At 39.6% G+C, this 20,192-nt stretch overlaps 6 protein-coding genes across 9 annotated transcripts in view; 4 read left to right on the forward strand and 2 right to left on the reverse strand.

The window, feature by feature from the left end:
* The window catches only part of LOC125885198 (gamma-crystallin S-1-like), a 29,167-nt gene extending 15,182 nt beyond the window's left edge, over nucleotides 1–13,985 (forward strand). Inside the window, exons 1-3 of one of the 4 annotated variants that reach the window (XM_049570736.1) lie at nucleotides 11,041–11,078; nucleotides 12,997–13,239; nucleotides 13,672–13,985. In XM_049570736.1, coding sequence (XP_049426693.1) covers nucleotides 11,070–11,078; nucleotides 12,997–13,239; nucleotides 13,672–13,944 — 525 coding nt within the window. In that variant the 5' untranslated portion in view covers nucleotides 11,041–11,069 and the 3' untranslated portion in view covers nucleotides 13,945–13,985. Of the gene's footprint in view, nucleotides 1–11,040; nucleotides 11,079–11,721; nucleotides 11,745–12,810; nucleotides 12,839–12,996; nucleotides 13,240–13,671 lie in introns of those variants that run through there. The other 3 variants (XM_049570734.1, XM_049570735.1, XM_049570733.1) reach the window with 3 other exon arrangements.
* On the reverse strand, nucleotides 695–2,456 carry LOC125885200 (gamma-crystallin M3-like). Its single transcript, XM_049570738.1, has 3 exons — nucleotides 2,383–2,456; nucleotides 1,924–2,166; nucleotides 695–1,188 (listed from the first exon to the last, which is right to left on the reverse strand). Exons 1-3 carry the CDS (start codon nucleotides 2,392–2,394, stop codon nucleotides 916–918), a joined length of 528 nt encoding a protein of 175 aa, XP_049426695.1. The 5' UTR covers nucleotides 2,395–2,456; the 3' UTR covers nucleotides 695–915.
* On the reverse strand, nucleotides 4,070–4,935 carry LOC125885196 (gamma-crystallin M3-like). Its single transcript, XM_049570730.1, has 3 exons — nucleotides 4,913–4,935; nucleotides 4,511–4,768; nucleotides 4,070–4,405 (listed from the first exon to the last, which is right to left on the reverse strand). The coding sequence occupies exons 1-3, from the start codon at nucleotides 4,919–4,921 to the stop codon at nucleotides 4,127–4,129; spliced, it is 546 nt and encodes a 181-aa protein (XP_049426687.1). The 5' UTR covers nucleotides 4,922–4,935; the 3' UTR covers nucleotides 4,070–4,126.
* Nucleotides 5,437–7,075, forward strand: LOC125885197 (gamma-crystallin M3-like). The gene is made up of 3 exons (XM_049570732.1): nucleotides 5,437–5,571; nucleotides 5,668–5,916; nucleotides 6,744–7,075. The coding sequence occupies exons 1-3, from the start codon at nucleotides 5,557–5,559 to the stop codon at nucleotides 7,020–7,022; spliced, it is 543 nt and encodes a 180-aa protein (XP_049426689.1). The 5' UTR covers nucleotides 5,437–5,556; the 3' UTR covers nucleotides 7,023–7,075.
* LOC125885201 (gamma-crystallin M2-like) lies at nucleotides 8,632–9,907 on the forward strand. Its single transcript, XM_049570739.1, has 3 exons — nucleotides 8,632–8,880; nucleotides 8,992–9,234; nucleotides 9,541–9,907. Exons 1-3 carry the CDS (start codon nucleotides 8,872–8,874, stop codon nucleotides 9,814–9,816), a joined length of 528 nt encoding a protein of 175 aa, XP_049426696.1. The 5' UTR covers nucleotides 8,632–8,871; the 3' UTR covers nucleotides 9,817–9,907.
* A 1,427-nt stretch (nucleotides 13,986–15,412) lies between the features above and the next one.
* LOC125885204 (gamma-crystallin M2-like) lies at nucleotides 15,413–17,286 on the forward strand. Its single transcript, XM_049570741.1, has 3 exons — nucleotides 15,413–15,480; nucleotides 15,650–15,892; nucleotides 16,930–17,286. The coding sequence occupies exons 1-3, from the start codon at nucleotides 15,463–15,465 to the stop codon at nucleotides 17,200–17,202; spliced, it is 534 nt and encodes a 177-aa protein (XP_049426698.1). The 5' UTR covers nucleotides 15,413–15,462; the 3' UTR covers nucleotides 17,203–17,286.
* The last annotated feature ends 2,906 nt before the right edge of the window (nucleotides 17,287–20,192 follow it).

Consider the following 20,192-nt stretch of genomic DNA (forward strand, 5'->3'; position numbering starts at 1 on the left):
GGTCTAAACCTGACAGCAGTTCATCATTGTAACCAACTTGTGAAGTTGTGAGGTCGAATTGATATACTGCCAAATTCATGGAAACAACATCGGAGACATGTTAAGGTAGTGAAAGGAACATTCAGCTCATGGACAACAGTTTTGGTGGATATACTCTACCTGCAGTCAGCTGTTTAATCAGCATCTAGATATGAAACACCTGTCAGGTGGATGGATTATCTTGGAATAGGAGAAGTGCTCACTGACATAGATTTTACCAAATTTGTGACCAAAATTTGAGAAAAATAAGTCTATTGAGTGCACAAGAAAAGTCTTAGATCTTTTACTTAAATCTATGTAAATGGGAGCAAACACAAAGGTGTGTTTAAGTTTTTGTTCATTCTTGTTGTGCAAAATTTGTTACAATCTAAGATAAATGGGCTAACAACTGATAATGTAATTATTTGGTTTAGAGGGCCTATAAAGGGAAGCAATACATGCATAGTTGAAAAACCCAGTGCTAATATACTCTGTCAACACTCATGGAATGTGTCTAGTCCAATCAAATTACTTGGTTAGAAGTAGCTGTTGTATAAATTTTGATTGTACTTTCTCATGGTAAAAGCAACAGTTGCGTTATATACCACTGGCTGGGCCAAATAGTTATCACAGATTTATTTTAAAATTTAAAAAAAAAAAAAAAAGCCACACAAAATATGCATCAAATCGTTTTATTGTGCGCATCACACAGTTAAAGAGGTAAATTCATCGTGGCTGGATTGCACAGTACAACTGGAACTACATGCAAACAGTGCACAAATCACAGTTTCAGGATAAAAACAAGGCACCTTTTTGCCCCTCACTTCGACATCTTGTTAATGTTAATAAAACAAAGCATCTGCAAAACCTATTAGCTAAATAGAAGTGTTTAGACAGTTAAGATTCTGTGATGCGTCTGATTGAGTTGAACCTCACATCGTCGCTGCCGATCTCTCTGAGGTTCATGTACTTTCCTGGCTTCAGATAAAACATCCTGCCTTCGTAGTTTGGCTGCTCAAACATCAACCAGTAGCCGTCCATCACGTTGCAGGACTGCATGTCCGGCATGTGATAGTGATCCTGGATGGAGTCGCAGTCGTCGGTCAGCTCCTGCATCTGCCCTTCAAAGTTAGCTTTCTCGTAGATCCTCATCTTAAAGGGTCCCTTGTGCTGTTTAAATACAAAGTTTAAAATAAAATAAAATATATGCATGAATTAACAAGAGCTGTGGTGCTGTGTAGTTTTAGCTAGCTGCTGTGAAAAGCTAAAGGTCTTACTAGGAAATACGAAGTAACTGTAAGCTAACTCTGTTGAGGACTGTACTTGTTAGCATGCTGAATGAGAAGTTAAATATCAGTTTATTCCTCATAAAAGTCATCCTGTTTACAAATGTGTGAATAAAAATGCAGCATTTGCTCAAGTGTTAACAATGCTTGCAATACTGGAGCAAACGCTAGCTAGCTAGCTAGCTAGCAATACATGTAAGGGTTATTGCTTGCTAGCCCGCTAGTTAACAAGCGAAAACAGAAGACCGCTTTAAAAGAAAGTTGATCCTTGTCATTTTTAGAAACAGTAGTTTGCAGAAAAACATTAACCTTCACCCTTTTCAAGAGCATTCAACCACATCCCCAAAACTTAAAGCTCAAAGAAAGTATGAGGACATTGAGCATTTTTTCAAGCTTCTAGTGTTGTCATAAGGTGCTTTTTCTCATTTCCAATGGGTTTTTTTTTCTAATTTAGCAGTTTCCCCTCTTTTCTCCTCTTAAACACATTCTAGAAATATCAACTGGAGGCACAGAGGAAAAACATTCTCCTATTTCTGGGTAAGACAGCAACCAAACATATTTCTCATGTCCCTTTACATTACTGACTATCTTTGTCTCCTTGATTAATAATGAAACTTACCACAGGGACGACGCGGCAGGACTGAATGCAGTCATTGAAGCCGATGGTATTCTGATACTCGGGGTACTCTCCCCTGGTCAGGAGGTACTGCTGGCCAGTGTAGTTGGGCTGATCATAGACCATGAACACACCGCTCTCCACCTTGCAAGAGCTGCATCGGCTCAGATGAGAGGCGATTTCAGAGCAGTCGCTGACGCACTCATATGAGCGGCCCTGGAAGTTTCTCCCCTCGAAGAAGACGATCTAGAGAGAAAGACACAGATTGTTTTATGCATTAGAAAACTTCCAGAGCTCAATGTTCAAGTGAGTTATCTGATTATTATAAACACAAATCACACTGTTTTGCATGGCAGAAGTTATGTGCAAAAGTATTTGGGCACATTTACAACATAGAATTATGATTGAGGCAGTGTGTGCATCATTTAGTTGGCTGGTGCAGTGATCTGCACCCTTCATTACCTTTCCGCTCATGATCACGCTATTTGATTTCTGTTGTTCTTCTCACTGGCGCGCTGCCTTTTATGCATCATGTGACATCAAAAGAATCTGCCCCTCAATTGTACAAAATAACTGAGTCAGCTTATCTGCATGGAAGTCCCTACTGTATTATGCATCAAAGCTGTGAACAGATTAAACAGTAGTGGTGCAGCTTTCACAGTGACAAAGCAAACTCTAGTTATTGCATTACTTTTGTATCTTTGTGCCATCATTTTCATAATAGGACACATTTATGTTTATAGAACATTATGCAACAGATTGGCGTGTCAACAGGGGCAAGATTATATTAAATGCTTTGATTTGTGAAATATGTGACTTTTGAAAGCAGAAATAACACAGTTCTCCTTTTACAAATACTGAATTCACCAGAAATAAAACACACTGTTGCTCAGTTAAGTAAACTCAGGATGTTTGCTGCTACAGCCTTACTTGGTCTGGTATAACCAGGAGCTTATGGTGGCTACTGTTTGCAAACGTTGTGATAGATAGATAGATAGATAGATAGATAGATAGATAGATAGATAGATAGATAGATAAGTGCCAAAGAATTCCAATGTCTTTTGTGTTCTGCTTATCTTTCCTCCTGCGTCACCATGAGGCCAAAATGTCCACTTGTCCAAAATGTAATTGCCAGGTCACTCTAATGCTTTCTGAGCATGTTCATGCTCCTCAGAGGATGAAACCTTTGTACTTAGGACACATATGCATCCCTCTAGCACCACCCTCAGGACAAATTTCAGCTTTGTACACAGAATATCTCAAAATTTAACCTGCAGATTTCCATGAAATTTATGGAGTACATTCATGTTCTCAAGGGAATTATACTTTTTAAATTTGAGAATCACATGACCTTTCCATTAGTGGCACCCTCAAGAGAGACTTGGCATGTCAAGAGCCCCAAAATAAAAATAATTATCACTTTGTTGTTGTTGAAATTGCGAGTGGTTCCTGTGAGTGCTATGCATCTACACTTACATTATGTATCAGTACTGAAGATTGAAACAAAACCCAACATGGCTCATACTAAAATTCACTGAATGCCATCCAAATGTAATAATTAATCTCACAGAAAGAAAAACTGCATTGTGAACATTTCATTTTTAGTTTTGGTAACGGTGAAATACATTAAGAAAAATATATTGTAACACCATTATATATGACATGTTTTTCCACTGGAAGACTATCTTCACAAAATGACCATACTACTGTGGTCAAAGTTGAACCAAGAAGTTGTTCTGCAATGCTCTAATGTAAAGATTTGTAATAGATGTTTACACTGGACAATCTCAGTCATAGATTAATGTCATAAACTGAATGAGAAGCAGTTGTAAAAATGATTGGTGGAAAAAATCTTGGGAACATTCAGAATAGAGATGTGATGACTGCTGAGCATAGTACATAGTAATATTAGCATAATTAAAAAAAACAAAACAAAAAACAACTTTGTAGTATGGAAGGACTCAGCTGCTGTCAAAGAAGTTTATATTTATATACTGAATGTACCAGCAGAAACGATCACATAATATTAATATTCATATTTTGGGAATCTAAATTTCAGAGTCTCCATCTGACCTCTGTAGGGACAAATTGTGCCCCTTACACCACTGTCGTCATACCCCAGATAAAGAAAACTACAGAACAGCAGAAAAAAAATTGAAAATATGATTTTTATTTTTCACCCACAGTTTCTTTAATTTAACAAGAATCAGCACATATCCATGATGCGCCTAATAGAGCTGACCCTCATCAAGTTGCTCGCCCCTGTGTCTCGGAGGCTCCTGTACTCCCCGGGCCTCACGTACGTCATTCGGCCTCTGTAGTTGGGGTGCTCGAACATCAGCCAGTGGCCGTCCATCACGCTGCAGGACTGCATGTCGGACATCAAGAAACGATCCTGGAGAGACTCGCAGTCATCCATCAGCTCATGCATCTGGCCTCCAAAGTTCTCCCTTTCGTAGATCCTCATCCTGAACTGCCCCCTGTGCTGTTGGAGGAAGACAAGACATGATGTAAGTCCTTTGATTCTCTAGAGTTTTGGAGACTGTTCTGGAGACTGTGGGTGGAAACCACAAGTACCAAAATGTCTTACCATTGGCACCACGCGACAGGAGCGCACGGTATCCAACATACCCATGCCCATCATGCTCCCCATGCGCTGAAAGTCAGAATACTCCCCTCTCTTCAGGAAGATCTGATTACCCATGAAGTTAGGGCGGTCGTACGCCACAAAGCACCCATTTTCCACCCTGCACGAGTTGCAGCGGTTCAGGTGCATGTGGATGTCAGAGCAGTCGCTGCTGCAGTCATAGGACCGGCCCTGGAAGTTCCTGTCCTCATAGAAAATGATCTGAAGTAGAAAAACAATAGGAAACTTTGTCATCAGATGAAATACTTAAGCACATTTGCATCATACATCTGTAAACTATAAATTTTTTATTACGACAATGGCACCAGATTTTTCAACATGATACAAACATATGATAACTATTACCCTGCCCATGGTGACACGTTTAGTTTTTGCAAATGATGCCAACCCAGCGCCACTTTTATATAGAGTATCAGCTGCAGACCACCTTGCGCACCTTTGTGTGAAACATCATGACTCATCACGAGGTTCACGTGGGCCTGCATTCATTTTTTACAGCACACCTCAATAGTTATTATTGTATGTTGAATGTAGTTTTAGGAGGTCATGTCAGGTCATAACAGAAGCAAAACATTCCTCAAATTATGTATTTTTAATACATCACATTTACATTTCACATCCTACAAGGCCAAAGCTTTGTTTTGTGGTATTTGTTCAATTCCTTTAACCATAGACAATAACCATAAAGCTCAGACTCATCTTTTGATCAGATATGCACACCACATAGATTTATACACAAAAGATACGAATTAAATAGTTGAAGTTTCTGGAAGCACATATAAAACCCAATATTGACAATAACTATTGCAGATTCTGACATACAGTGAAGTGGGTGCAGCACTATAGGGTGGCTGCACTGTGCCACAATATAGAGTGATGACTCAAAGGTTTCAGCACAAGCCATGTGGAAATAGTACGGCCGTGCAATGTATAAAAAGGGAAAAGGGTCGATGTTGAAGCTGTACATCTGAGATTAGCTCACAAATATCATGACCATGGGGAGGGTAAGTAAAATTTTAATAACATCTGGCACACAATAACATTAAAAAGCTGAAATTTCACAGACAAAATGTTAATCAGGCTCTCATCGTTGTTTGCAGATCATTTTCTACGAGGACCGTAACTTCCAGGGTCGCTCCTATGAGACCAGCAGCGACTGCCCCGAGCTCACCTCCTACCTGAGCAGGTGTAACTCCTGCAGGGTGGAGAGCGGCCTCTTCATGGTCTACGAGAAGCCCAACTTCATGGGCCATCAGATGCTGGTGAGGAGGGGCGAGTATCCAGACAACCAGCGCCTGATGGGAATGAGTATGAGTGACTGCATCAGGTCCAGTCGCATGATACCCATGGTAGGTTTATCAGTTGCGTTATAGCCCAGTCATAACACCAATTATTGGAGAAATTCTTTCACGCATCTAAAAAGACTTAGCAACCAGGCAGTAAATAACGCCCCAAAGAGGGATTCTGTATATTGATATGAAATGGACACTCTTGTCCATGTTGGACAACGTTAAAAGCAGCCTGTCTATTGGTTGACTGCATAAATTTCTAAGTTGAGAAGACATCTGTCAAAAACTATAATGAACTCAAGGTTTACACTTACAAGCATTCGACCTTATCTCACAGTCTCAAGTAACTGAAGTGCCAAATTTCGATGACATGATAACTCCTTTGCCTTTTACGTTTGCTGAGGAAGGCTGTGAGATATGTCTGGAAGCTTCTGGAAAAGCTGGGACCTTGAGTTTTGAGATCCCAGTGATACACTGATTCTATCCAGAATTTGGTGCGTTTTATATTTGCAAATCCACTTTGTGATTGAAAAAGTTGAACATTTTAAAAAATGCTCCTGTTTTACAAAATATTGTAATAACTTTTTGAGGTTGTCGGTATGGAGGCCAAGAATGGCCGTTATCTTAAGATGACACGTTATTACTACAGTTGTTTTTTCTAAAAACGGGACGATTACCTTGATGAAACAAAAAGTTGTTCTCTCGAGATCATGAGATGATCAACTTGATAACTTGATCGCAGTCTCAATGTAGCCAGCCACCGTTATTCGTACACCAGTCTCTTCAAACAAGTGTCAAACCACAGCTGTGATGTGTAGATCCAAAGGTTGTGTTGATTTTCAGTTCAGAGGTGTACCTTCATTTCACCAATATTCCTTCATCCACAGCACAGGGGACCCTTCAGAATGAGGATCTATGAGAAGGAGAACTTTGGAGGCCAGATGTATGAGCTGATGGACGACTGCGACAACATGATGGATCGCTTCCACATGTCTGACTGCCAGTCCTGCAACGTGATGGATGGCCACTGGCTGATGTTCGAGCAGCCCAGCTATAGGGGCAAGATGCTGTACCTGAGGCCAGGAGAGTACAGGAACCTTAGAGACATGGGGATGGGCAACATGTTGAGGTTCAGCTCCATCAGGCGCATCATGGACGCCTGTTAACTCTAAATGTACCAAGTGGAAAAATAAAGCAAGTTGATATCCAGTGTTCCTCATTTCTGCCTGTCATTTTGGTGCTTCAGAACCATTTTTTCTAAAATGAACAGTGACTCCTACTGGTTGGCAACCATTTACTTTCACTTCATGTTGGTATGTTGTGAAATTCTTACTCTGGTGCATTTATGGAGACTCTGGCATTAGTATTTGAGAGTCAGGTATGAAAAGCTTTACTGTTAGAAAATCTGTCCCACAGGGCAACCAATTTGCAAACACGATGGTTTGAAATAAAGCATCATTGGATAATTTCCTCAAATAAAGATGTTAGCAGCTGACTATCTCAATTCAAATTAGTTTCTTTACTTGCTACCATTTGTTTGTGGACTACCATTTTGAGGCTTGGAGTTTGGCATTTTGGCCATTACGATCCTGGATTTTTAGAACGACTATTTATGGATGAGAGGTTGGTAATAACCCTCACGTTAACTGCTGTCATGATTAACAGTGCATTTACAGCTATGGTTAACTGTGATAATGGTAATGCTAATTTTTGCTAGCGAAAAACAGGTTTAAAATCATTAAAACAAATGTACTTACCAAAAAACTGAATATCTGACTCCTTGGAGCTTTTTAGTACAACCATATTACCTAACCAAGGTTTCTGCAGTGATAGAGATTTATCAGTAAACGGCATCCACCTGTCACTCAAAGCAGCCATGCCCTTAATTGTTATGTATGTTGCGTTGCATTACGTTACGTTATGTTTCAACAACACTGGTTACATGTGATCTGGTTTGGCCCCAAAACTACTTAAATATGCTTAGGAACAGATCATGTTTTGGCTTAAGACATCAGCTTTTGGTGGCACAATCGCGGCAATGTCTTGGTAAAAAATCACCAATGATTGGTGCCTAAAAAGCTGCTGGAAATGCATAAATAATTGACTAAATCCCAACCAGTTTTGTTGTTTGTTGGTATTTAAAAGTGGTCTGCAGCTTGGCAGGCATCTCACCAAAGTTTCACACCATCAGCTATCTCTTCCATCTGTTGATATGATACGGATGAAACATGCAAATGTAATGATTTGTGGTTTGCAGAAATGTATAATCCCAACATTTATTCTGGTGACTGGGCTGGGCCAAAAAGTCTCACTTCTTGTCAAAAACAGCAATTGTTGTCCCTTCTTTTTAACAGTAAATTCAGAAAGAAAATCTCCCATTGATTCCAGTCAATGTGAACATATAAACTAGACTTTTGCAGACTCAATTTTAAACTGACAGCTTTTATATGAGGAGCATGACAGCAGAGAAATAACAGTTAAATTGTAGTTACAATGAACTAAAATTATATGTATTATTTAACATGCGACAACATTGCTTGCAGCAGTAGATCAAAATGACAGTTTTTACATTACACACATGAAACTATAGGTGTTTACATCTGTATTAAAATGTTTCCAAAGGAGAACCAACATTCTGATGTTTGGGAAGTGTTTTAAACAAATGACGTTTAGAAAGCAGGGCAATAAAGTTAAAATTAAGAATTTAGAAAATAAAGTTATTTTAATGTTGTCATTGGCAGCTGTCATGGATATACAGATCATTTAACACTGCAGAATCATTTCTTTCCCTCCCCATGTGACTCTGACCCTCTGCCTTCACTGTTCCAGCATGGGGTTGATACAGAGCCATCATCAGACTGGAACAAAGGCAAATCAAACAGCACCAAGCCATTTTGCTGATATGTAAATCTACCTCATTTGGGTATCAAAGACTTGCTGCACTCTGCACATTTTGTTTATCAATAAATACTTTGATGGGGCTGCAGCAAGGAATGAGGTTTACAGTGCATCCAAATGGGGAAGGTAAGATAAAACCCACTGCAACTGGTGTGCTTTTTAAAAGTCCTTTACAGATATTCATGTTCAGAAAATACTCACAATGTGGCATTAAGGCTCTTCCTCTTACTTTCACAGATCACATTTTATGAGGAGAAGAATTTCCAGGGCCGCTGCTACAACTGCAGCAGCGACTGTGCCGACCTGCACACGTACTTCACCCGCTGCAACTCCATCAGGGTGGAGAGCGGTGTGTGGGTGATCTATGAGAGACCCAACTACAAGGGTTACCAGTACATCCTCAGCCCTGGGGAGTACGCGGACAACCAGCAGTGGATGGCCTTCAGCGAGAACGTCAAATCCTGCCGCACCATAAAGAATGTAAGGGTCCTTGCTCAGGGCAAATACAACAAAAGATTTTAGGTCTGTTTCTGGGTAGTTACAAAAAAGTGTGTTTAGTGAAACCTTTGGCAGGAAGTGTTTTAGGCAAAATGTAATCTGTCACCTGAAGATACTGTTTTTCTAAGGACATAGCAATTATCTCACACGTGTGATTTTGGAAGGGATGTAAAGGACACATCCCCTGCAATATTTAGAACATGTGCATGACAGCAGCTGCAGTAGCAAGATGTACTTTACAATTTTGTGTACCAACCAATGTCCATAGCACATATCTTGTGTTTTTAGGCTTATGGCACCACGTGGAAGCTGAGGCTGTACGAGAGGCCAGACTTTGGCGGGCAAATGGTGGAGTGCTCCGATGACTGTCCTTCAGTGTATGACACCTACAAGATGCGCGAGGCGTACTCCTGCGTGGTGACCGATGGCGCTTGGGTGTTCTACGACCTCCCCAACTACAAGGGGCACCAGTACCTCCTAGAGCGAGGCGAGTACCGCCAGCACAGCGACTGGGGGGCAACCTCGCCCGGTGTGGGCTCCTTCCGCAGGATCACGGAGTTTTAACTCTACCTCCGCTTTAGCTTTGACCAGATAAGATTCAAGATCTTTCCAGATGCCTGACGCGATATATCAATAAATGAGAAGCAAACTCTAACTTGTCTCATGGATTTACTGTAAATATGTCTCATGCTAGACCACTGATTGTAATTTTTGACATAATTCATCATATAATTTGATACTAGTTTGAGGTAGCAAACACCAAAACTCATAATCACGACTTAAAGGTGTACTACAGTAATTTAGTTATGCACGTCTGTAAAGTTGGGGGACTTGCAAGAGACTTATTAAAGATTAACAAAAGATTAATAATAATGGTCAGAAGAGACAGAGGCAGAGATATCCCAACTTTTAGTCTTCCAATATTGCAAATCACCAGCCTTTTTGTTAGACCCTCCGTGCCTGGTAAATGCCCAAACCTTCAAACTCCATGACTCCAGTTTTTAACACTTCCTGTTATAAATTTGCAGGCTCAGAATTCTAAATCAAAGACAATGGTTAAAATAGGTGGAGTGACTCTAAATGTCTCATAATCTCTGGTTAAGATTTGTTAGTGAGTTTCACCATGAAGGGATGCCTTTCGATCTTGATAAGAAGACAAGAACAGAGCAAAAATGAAGAGAAAGAAGGTAAAAGAATATAATTAATTCCTGATCACGAGATAAGTGTTTGATAACTTAGGATAATGCAATAATAAAACTTTCATCTGAGGATAAGTGACTAAATAACACCAAAGGTTTTCATTCCAAACATTGTCCATTTTAAAATTTGTATAACTGCAACTTCACAATTCACGGCTTTTGCGGCCACTAAATCTGCGCAAACAAGACAAAAAGAAAACATGTAAAGCACCTGCAAAGGATGAAATGCACCCCTAATTATGCCGCCATGTAAATAGCGTCTCAGTGTTTCTGTGTTGTTTGTATCTTTTTAAATGAGTATATGCAGACATTTGGCACAAAGTTGACCCCTTTTTATGCAAATAAACCTCACTGCAAAAAACAGTCCAGTTCACAAAGATTGGTGCTAACAGCCACACGCCATTACAGCGAAATTATTAGCATCTTCAGAGAGTTCGAAATTTGCCCCAAGTCCCCACTAACAGACAGTCGCAGCCGCAATGTTCACTACACTCTGCAGTATGAATATCAGGCAAAATTAAGAGCATACTGGTGATTTACCTACAGTATTCTTGCACTTGCAAGTTTCACCTGATGGAGTAAGATGTGAGGTCATGGAGTGTCCTCTCAGGAGCATTAATGTGCTCGGTAAACATCACTGCAATCTGATGCTTAGATTTTTATATTTCCTGTGTACCACTCCTGACTATGGCGCGAGAGGACAGGTTATGTGTGGGTCAGCAGATACTTCGTTGTCATTGCTTAACTTGACAAGTACTGACCCTTTACCTCTAGGGTTCATCCTCTGGGGACCACAAATATCTACAGTATATGTCTCAATAATTATTTGAATGGATTTTTAATGTTTTTTTTGTTTGTTTTGTTTTTGTTTTTTTTAATTGGTGCAAAGGGCAGTTCACAAAACCAAGGTTGTAACATACAATACCTACATGGGGGGAATAATGAGGCAAAACAAACAAAAAATTAGGAACTAACCAATCCGATCTCTTTACCAGCTCGTGAAATACCGACACCGGGTCAATGGCGTTAGATACCGATGTGCAGAGGTCTCCTTAGCAGTTGTATGAGACACACCTAGTGGCAGCATTTTGTGACGCCCTGGGCAATTACTGTAGTATAAAGAGCAAGAAACTCTGCATTGGGCATGTGGGAGAAGTGGTGGATGGGTAAAACAAACGTGTCCCGTGTGAAACCAGAAGTCAATCAAAGTCTTTTAAAAGCAGTGTAGTGTGCTGGCATGCATAGCATACGACACTGTAGGCATGTCACTTGATGTACATGACCTTACATCACGTAAGTAACAACTGTACTTATTTTAAACCAGACCATGTTTTTTTTCTTAATCTCGCCACTTGCTTTTGTCGCTTAAACGTCTGAACGTAAAAAGTATTTTCACCTAGATTTTAATTTTATTTGAAAAGAGACAGCATGCATTTAATAAGCAAAAACTGTATGTTTCCTGTAAAAATGGAATTTTACAATTCATGTAACAAGCGTAAATTGACACGCCGTCCCTGTACGTGGAAAATTGACGCAGGAGGGGTACCTAGCATGTCATATTTTGACGTGTCGGGCCAGTGACTAAGCGTCAGAGAAAGGATATGTTGCTATAACAATATTCTTGCAAACCAGTCGTTACTGTGCTGAGCGTGGTTATGTCTGGCCAACATGTGTATGAGCGTGTATACATTTGTATCTGATACAGAAGAGACATAGAAGAGAAGGACTAAATATGCATATATATATATAAAAAGAAACTAAGAATCATGAATAACAAAATTAAATTAAAAAAAATACAGGTTTACTTCCATAAAGTAATACGTATATTTTAGTACCTTCAGAAATTTGACCCAAAAGAAAACCTCACTGTCGACTTCTTGAGAGATTTTTCGAGGCTGTTCTCATGGAGAATCATCATCACTGTGACTGTTTTCAGTGTAAAACTATTTAACCTGCTATTTCTAAGGTCAAGAGTGCACCTTGTTTGATATAAATCAGTTATGCAGTGTGTAAAATCACGACTCAGTATGTCCTGTAAAGTCTCTGGAGCCTTCCTGCAGTGTCACTGACTCAGCTCAACACGTTTTATATCAAACCAGATGTCCTGCAGTGCCCTTGTTTTTGTCAGCATGCTGTGCAGCATCCAGTGGCTTTGGGGTGCTTTGCACTTTGCGTTTGCATTGTTTAGGGAAACAGGATTCACTGCTTCAGAACAATGTGATAAGCCTGGATAAATATTTGAATCGCCAATTGAATAATCCAGTTCACACAAAGCAAACCATGTGCTTAGTTTTATTGTTCTTGTTCTGTATAAAGAGAATATTGGAGGTGGCTGCTTTAATGTTTTATATCACACACCAAACCAATTGATATTAACTATGGAGAAGGTACATTTCATTTATTTATTTTTAATGTGGCATAACTTAGCTTATATGGTATTTAAAGATAAACGAATGCGAACTATGTATTTATATTAAAACGTGCTGATTCAAAAGCCTCTTCACAGCCTTAAAGGTTTAATATTACATTTATATTCCTTTTTCAGATCATTTTCTACGAAGACAGAAACTTTCAGGGTAGATTCCACGAGTGTGACAATGACTCGAGCGACCTGCACACATACCTTAGCCGCTGCAACTCCATCCGAGTGGAGGGAGGATTCTGGGTCATCTATGAGAGACCAAACTACATGGGCTACCAGTATGTGCTGAGCCCAGGAGAGTACCCAGACTACCAGCGCTGGCTGGGCATCAACGACACCATCCGCTCCTGTCGCATTATTAGGAACGTAAGTTAAAAGAGTAGTTCTAGATGTAGGGATTGGTAATCTTGACTCAAGGTCCACTTACTTGCCTATACCAGAGCTTTCAGCCACATCTCATGGTCTTTATCAGATGATAAAGTCTACTCAATTATCCTAAAGATCTTCAGTTGCCATGATGTCCTTTAAGTCACTTGATAACAGGTAGTTGTACACCCAAGCTCATATGCTGATGAAGGCCATGAGCTGTAGGTGAAAGCCCTGGAAGAAGCAAGTGACCCTTGAGTTGAAATTATTATGTCAAAATATGTTGAAACAATTTTATGCTTTTGAATATTAGCCTTTTAGATTTAGCTTTTGGTTTGTTTCAAGCGTGTATATCTGTGGACAGAAACCAATTTTTCTTCTACAGTCGCTGATTGTCGCAAACATTCAATGTCCTCCATTTCTTTCTTCCAGGTGGGGAACTCATGGAGGCTGAAGGTTTGGGAGAAGCCCAACTTCGAGGGCCAGTCAATGGAGGTGACAGACAACATGCCCGTCTTCCATGAACGCTGGCACAGCCGCGAGGTCCACTCCTGCAAGGTGTTCGAAGGCGCCTGGATCTTCTACGAGCATCCCAACTACAGGGGGCGTATGTACCTGCTGGAGAGGGGCGAGTACAGACGGCACACAGAGTGGGGGGGCATGCAGCCCATTGTTGGATCCATCCGCCGGCTTAAGGAGCATTAGCCATGTAATTTAGCAAAAATGTGTGATGAGGCTGAAAAATAAAGTCATGATGCAAAATTTATTTGCCGTCTTCCTTTTTTTGAAACTAAAAACCTGCATTATTAAACATATCACATATTTATTATGTTTCATTTGTTAAATACAAAATCAGTTATTATTTTGCCACTCATGCAAAGGTTCCTCGATAAAAGCACACGTGAAGGTTCATATGATACCCTATGAATTAGCGCCTCACAAATGATGCTACATATTTAACGTAAAGTTATGTAGTTAAAGTACAGTTACGGAGGTTAAGTTAAAGCAAGTAATTTTACTGTGGTTAGGTTTATGAAAAGAAACATGGTGACGATGCACCCTAAAACAGTGGTTGCCAACAGGTCCAACCACGGGGTCCAGATTTCTCCTTAGTCATTAGTTCAAGGTCCCTGTGTCATGGTGTCATATTTGCGTTCGGCCATGTTGTCAAGCTAGTTTGCTGTACTTCACTCACTGTACTTAAAAATAAAGTGTGTTTTTCACAAACTTGACACGTTCACAAATCAGTCTATTGACAATGGACCCGTGACCCACCAGTTGGGAACCACTGCCCTAAAATAACTCAAAGCTCACTCGATTTCAAACACCGGTCTCCTGCGGAAAGTCCCAGTGCATTGGATACATTATTGCAGCCTTGCAAAATACATGGGTTATACACAAATTACTGGCTCATGATGACATGGGATATGTAGCAATTTTGGTGCATTACATTTGTAGGAGAACAGCCTGCAAAATTATTCAGAGCTGTGACTGTTCGGACAGGTGATATTTTTTATCTTATGCGAGTTATTGTCTTGTGGCCCTTTTGGGCCTTTGTACACTTACACAATGCTAACTTGGATATTTAATTGAATATACCATCTAACTCTAAATGTTTGAAATGTTGCAGTGATTACATACGTCACACAGTTTTATAAAATTGACTGAAACGTCTTTTTTTCTTGTTTTTGTTAGTAGCTTAGCATAGCTAAAGAGATTTGACTTCAATAAAGATTTCAAATTCAAGCCAACATTTCATGACCATAACGTACTTTAGATCTGAAAACAATCTTTAAACACATCACAGAATATGGTTTAATATTCTGTTTTTAAACTGCAATATCTTTATGTCTGTTTCCATATGGTGATTGGAAATAGCTAATTGTCAGAGAGTAAAAGTATGTGCAATATAAATTATGTAAAATTAGTGAAAATGTATGTTATGTATTGCATACAAAAAGTTACAGCATGAACTAGTTAAACATGGTGACACCATCCAGTCCAAATTTCCTGCATCACCACAGGAGCAATCAAACTGAGGCCATGTACTTTAAAACAATTGCAGCATCAGCTAATATGTCATAGTTAATGGGGAGCTCATTTGAATGACAATAAATCCACTGGCAGTGCATTTCATCAGCCTTTATATGAAAGTGGACCATTGATGATGCAGCGTGAATGAGGGCTTTGATTTGATGGGGTGAGGAGGAACATAAGGTGACTATGGAGCGCATGGGGAAAGTGAGTTCTATAACATAATAATATCATGATGCACCTGATGCTAACTGCTAAATGGTTGCATATAACGTTCAAGAGCTATGTGCTTTGAGTTTAATGCTGAGATTGTGTTATAAATACTATGTGGTAGCTTTAGTACTGGTGTTATTTCATTAACAGTTGGTCCTTGCAGATCTTTTTCTATGAGGACAGGAACTTCAAGGGCCATTACTATGAATGCAGTAGTGACTGTCCTGAGCTCAGCTCACACTTCCAGCGTTGTAACTCCATCCGAGTGGAGAGCGGGGCCTGGGTCGTCTATGAGAGACCCCAGTACATGGGCTACCAGTACATCCTCATGAGAGGGGAGTACCCTAACTACCAGAGCTGGAATGGCTTCAATGACACCATCCGCTCCTGTCGGCTGATCACACATGTAAGTCCTGGGAAAAAGCTTTTGACACAAAGCCAGAAATATCTCAAGCTAAGCATATGTTTCCTTTTTCCAACTATTTAAATCTGTAGATGAAGTAGCCGGAGCTCAGCAAGCCTCAGGACACACTTGGTTGTATCTGGGGTTACACTGAAGCCTGCCTGTGGTAGATAGACAATTGATACCACTTGAATATTTGTCTGTTAAATATAAAGCTAGGGCCAGGAGATGCTTAGCTTAGCTTAGCGGAAAGACAGGAGACGGGGGAAGGTTAGCCTGGCTGTGTCCAAAGGTGCCCACCAGCACTTTTAAGGTACGAAGGCCAAGAACAGCCATGTTTTAAAATGCTTTATCTTGAGATCACAAGGTAATTATTTTGTTACCCTAAGAAAACAAGCTGTGTTAACTTGAGATAACACAGAATATCCCATAATCAAGTGAAAACAATAGTTTTTTTGGTTTTGTTATCTCAAGAAAATGAGCTTTGTTGTTCGGAGATAACAAAATGATCAATCAGTAATCACTAGGAAAACAAAGGGTCATGTTATCTCGAGATAATGAGATAATCAACCCATAAACAAGAGGTTGTTTCCTCTCATTACTCAAGATGTTTATTGAGATCAGGAGTGTCATGCCAGCATTGATGCAATCTTGCCAGCTGTCGCAGCTGATGTAGGCTGAAAATCAGATCAAGGACTAATAACTGATCAGAGCATCAGACTGTACTTCAAGCAAGATCTAACGCAGGCAGAAGTTTCATTGTGTCTTTCTCTCTCTGTTAGAAATATTATGTAGATCAGACCGAATCATTTAAGGAGAAGACTGGCTGAAAGAAGGCTGAAGTCAGGTGTGATGAAATGAACAAGACACTCATTTTTCTCCATAATTATCCCATGAACATGAGAAACCGACCTTTACTATCTCATGAAGATAAAATCATTAACTTGTGATATTTAAGGGCATTAAATGAATACTTGGCCGTTCTTGGCTTCCATACCAGAACCTGCTAATGACCATGCTGTGCTTGTTTAATGTTCAAGCAACTTAGCGTGCACAGGATGCGCATCTACGAACGTCCAGACTTCAGCGGCCAGATGCTCGAGTTCAGCGAAGACCTGCCTAATCTGATGGACCGCTGGCGTTACCGTGACGTTCACTCGGCTCATATCCAGGACGGCGTCTGGGTTTTCTATGAGTATCCGAACTACAGGGGACACCAGTACCTGCTGGAGAAGGGCGAGTACAGACGGCACGCAGACTGGGGCGCCCTTCATCCGTCTGTGGGCTCCATTAGACGTGTTTTGGACACATAAACAACATCGCTTCCTGTTTCTCACCTTCCTCCTCTTACTACCCTGAACTTAACTTATCTGCAAATAAAAGTGCACAAACTGCAACAGAGTGGGAATGATTTTATTGCTGTGATAAAACAAATCAGAATGGAGCAAATGTATGTATAAACAAAAGAGAACAAGTTTGTTTTATTTTTGAACATGGGCGTAACAGTATAAATGTACAGGGTACATCCTCTGGAGAGCATTACATTTAATGACAACCTACCCATAAATGTTTATATTTCTTGTTCACACTAGAAACTTGGCCTGCTATTGGAGCTAGATGAAAGATCAGGGAGTCACCAAAAACATTACGATCCACTCTGGGGGAGGTGACTTTACATCTGGTGGCTGGCGAGGACCTGGCAGCAAAAGCCCAGTGATGATTCAAGAGAATTCACCAGCAGGGACCCACGGTATGCCGGCAGCCATTGTTCTTTAGATGACAGTCTGTGTCAGAGGAAAAAACAGCAGAGCAGTCCAACAAATCCAGCAGCCAACTGGTGCACAGACACAACAAAATTAAAAGATACAGTTCACCTGCTGGATTAGTTTGCTGATATTTGAAGCCACTTCTGGCTGCACTTGTTTTGTCTTTTTAGAATGAGTTTATTAGGTAAACTGCAGTGGATTGTTTGACCTCTGACCTTCTGTAAAAGCACTGCAGAGCATCTGGACCAAGCTCCATTTAACAACTGATTAACATTTACAATTAAAGACTTTACAAAAGTCAATATCTATGTAATTTTTAAGTACAAATGGCTTCCTATCTTTTGCTGCAGGTTTATCAGAAAGTTAGAAACCTGTGACCCTAATTATGTATTTAATTACTTTTTTTTAATTATCTAATTAAATTATGTATTTAATTTATTTAATTTATTTATTATTTATTAACATCCATACATGTATACTGTTATTTTTTTATTTATTTTTTTTTTTTTTGCAATATATGTATGTACATCCTACATCTCTTCTTAATCTCTTTTATGTCAACAAAGAATAAAAGTAGAGAGGACGAAAATAAGCAAGAAACATGATAATGATACTCAAAAAATAAAAGCACTAGAGACAAAAAAGGAAGGAGAGAGAGGGACAGAAGAAATTATTAGCTGTATCTTATTGAATCAGAAAAAAAGAGCAGATTTTTTTTTCAATAAAAACTTTTGTAAGAATTCTGAGACAATATTCTTGTGAATTAAAAAAAACAGCAAATAATATTCGTGTCAAGTGAGTGTATTGCTTTTTTTGTAGTCTTCATATCCTTTGTCAAATTATCAATCCTGCAATTTAAAAATATAAGCTGCCCTGCATTTCTTGAAAATATCAAAGGTAAAATAACTCATATAGAAAGTGGTCCACACTAGTGTTTATATTATATTGTTGGAGTATTATTACAGCTACATGAACATGTACATTCATGAGTACAGGAGTCATTAACTGTAAGGGATGCAGGATGTAGGCATAAGAGCCACCTAGTGGTATGAGAGTGTCATTACACAGGCAGAATCTGGACTTTGTATGGAGTCTTATACTGGAAATATGGAAATAGATATAGCATTTAGGGTAAAACAAACAAAGCAATCTCAACAGCATCTTATTAAATCGACTTAAATCAACATTATCTATATCTAACTTGCAAAAATAGATTAATCTCACCCCTAAAAAGTTACCTGATGTTTAGAGCTGTAAAGATGTAATTTGGAGGATGATGAGAATTGTAAGGTCTTAATTTATAAGTATGAGTCATAGATCATTATCGTGGATCAGTATTTCCACCTTTTCTATGAATTTGGTTTCTTTTCCTTCTTCTCTTTACCACTTGTTCACACTAAAACTTGTTACCAAAAAGCAAGTAACGTGACACCACAAAAGATACACACTCGTAGAGCTTCAGGAAGGAACAGAGGGAAAAACATCATAAACACGACCTGCAGACACGTTTGATAAGAAACTATAAGACTCCAGTGTGTAATTTCCTCACACAGGATATGTTGGATCATATCAAGCTTGTCGATCTGCCAGAGCGGATGAATAAAAATCTGTGCTGTGATATGTACACAGTAGTAGACGTGTGACGGCCGAGTAAACAGGAGATGTTGCAAATCAGTAACAGAGCTGCTGAGCTCAGCTGATGTTTGAACTAGAACTTTTATCACCACACAAATCTGTTCTGGCATCTCCCAATGCTGATCGAGCAGTTTCTCAGGACACAAACAATCACTGCACCCTGCAAAAGGGGAAAAAAAAAAACTGAACCTGAACAGGTCAGTCGGTCTGAAGTCACAAAATGGGACTTTGAATAGTAAGAGCCAGCAGTGGGGTTTTACAATGCAAATAAAATGACAGCTGCAAAAATAGGATGATGCAACCGTATTAAGATCCTCCTTTGAGTTGTGAAAAGCATGCTTCCCTTTATGTCAACAGTGCCTGGATATTCTTTAACTTGCATTGAGGTGATTGAAACATTTCTTAGCAGAGTCAGAAGTTATAAAGGTTTGCAGAATTTTAGATGCATAGACAAAAAAGAACATAAAGGAGACATAAATGCTGATTGAATATGTGTTAAGTAGGTGTTGCAGCAGAGAACTGACATCTGAGTTGTGGATTCAAGTTGCACTCGACTTGGACTTCAATACCAATGACTCATGACTTCACATGGACTTGAGCCTTTCGACTTGAAAATACTTGATACCTTCCCTCAAACCCAAAGATTCGGAAGTGTGGTATTGGAAAATGTGTACGACAAATTAATTAATGTTCCTTTATTTCCTGGCTCAAGAAATGTTATTGTTATTACCAGCAAGTCCACACTCAATTCCCCAGATCCGCTTTGCTTGAACCAATCCAACAGCATCCAATCAACTTGCAGGAGAGAACCTTGACGAACTAATGTTACATAACTGAGCAGCAGTTAATGATAATTTTGTTGGGGTGCAAAAACCATGTTATGGTCAACAAAAACAAATTGC

The sequence above is a fragment of the Epinephelus fuscoguttatus genome, linkage group LG24 (genome assembly GCF_011397635.1).
Source record: "Epinephelus fuscoguttatus linkage group LG24, E.fuscoguttatus.final_Chr_v1".
NCBI lineage: Eukaryota > Metazoa > Chordata > Actinopteri > Perciformes > Serranidae > Epinephelus > Epinephelus fuscoguttatus.

Bases quoted from the DNA above. Each gene is read 5' to 3' on its own strand.
- LOC125885201 (XM_049570739.1), top strand. The intron at 9,235-9,540 runs GTAAGGGTCCTT...TTGTGTTTTTAG, and splicing joins CCTGCCGCACCATAAAGAAT to GCTTATGGCACCACGTGGAA.
- LOC125885200 (XM_049570738.1), bottom strand. The intron at 1,189-1,923 runs GTAAGTTTCATT...GTATTTAAACAG, and splicing joins CCTGCCGCGTCGTCCCTGTG to CACAAGGGACCCTTTAAGAT.
- LOC125885197 (XM_049570732.1), top strand. The intron at 5,917-6,743 runs GTAGGTTTATCA...CTTCATCCACAG, and splicing joins CCAGTCGCATGATACCCATG to CACAGGGGACCCTTCAGAAT.
- LOC125885204 (XM_049570741.1), top strand. The intron at 15,893-16,929 runs GTAAGTCCTGGG...TTAATGTTCAAG, and splicing joins CCTGTCGGCTGATCACACAT to CAACTTAGCGTGCACAGGAT.
- LOC125885196 (XM_049570730.1), bottom strand. The intron at 4,406-4,510 runs GTAAGACATTTT...TTCCTCCAACAG, and splicing joins CCTGTCGCGTGGTGCCAATG to CACAGGGGGCAGTTCAGGAT.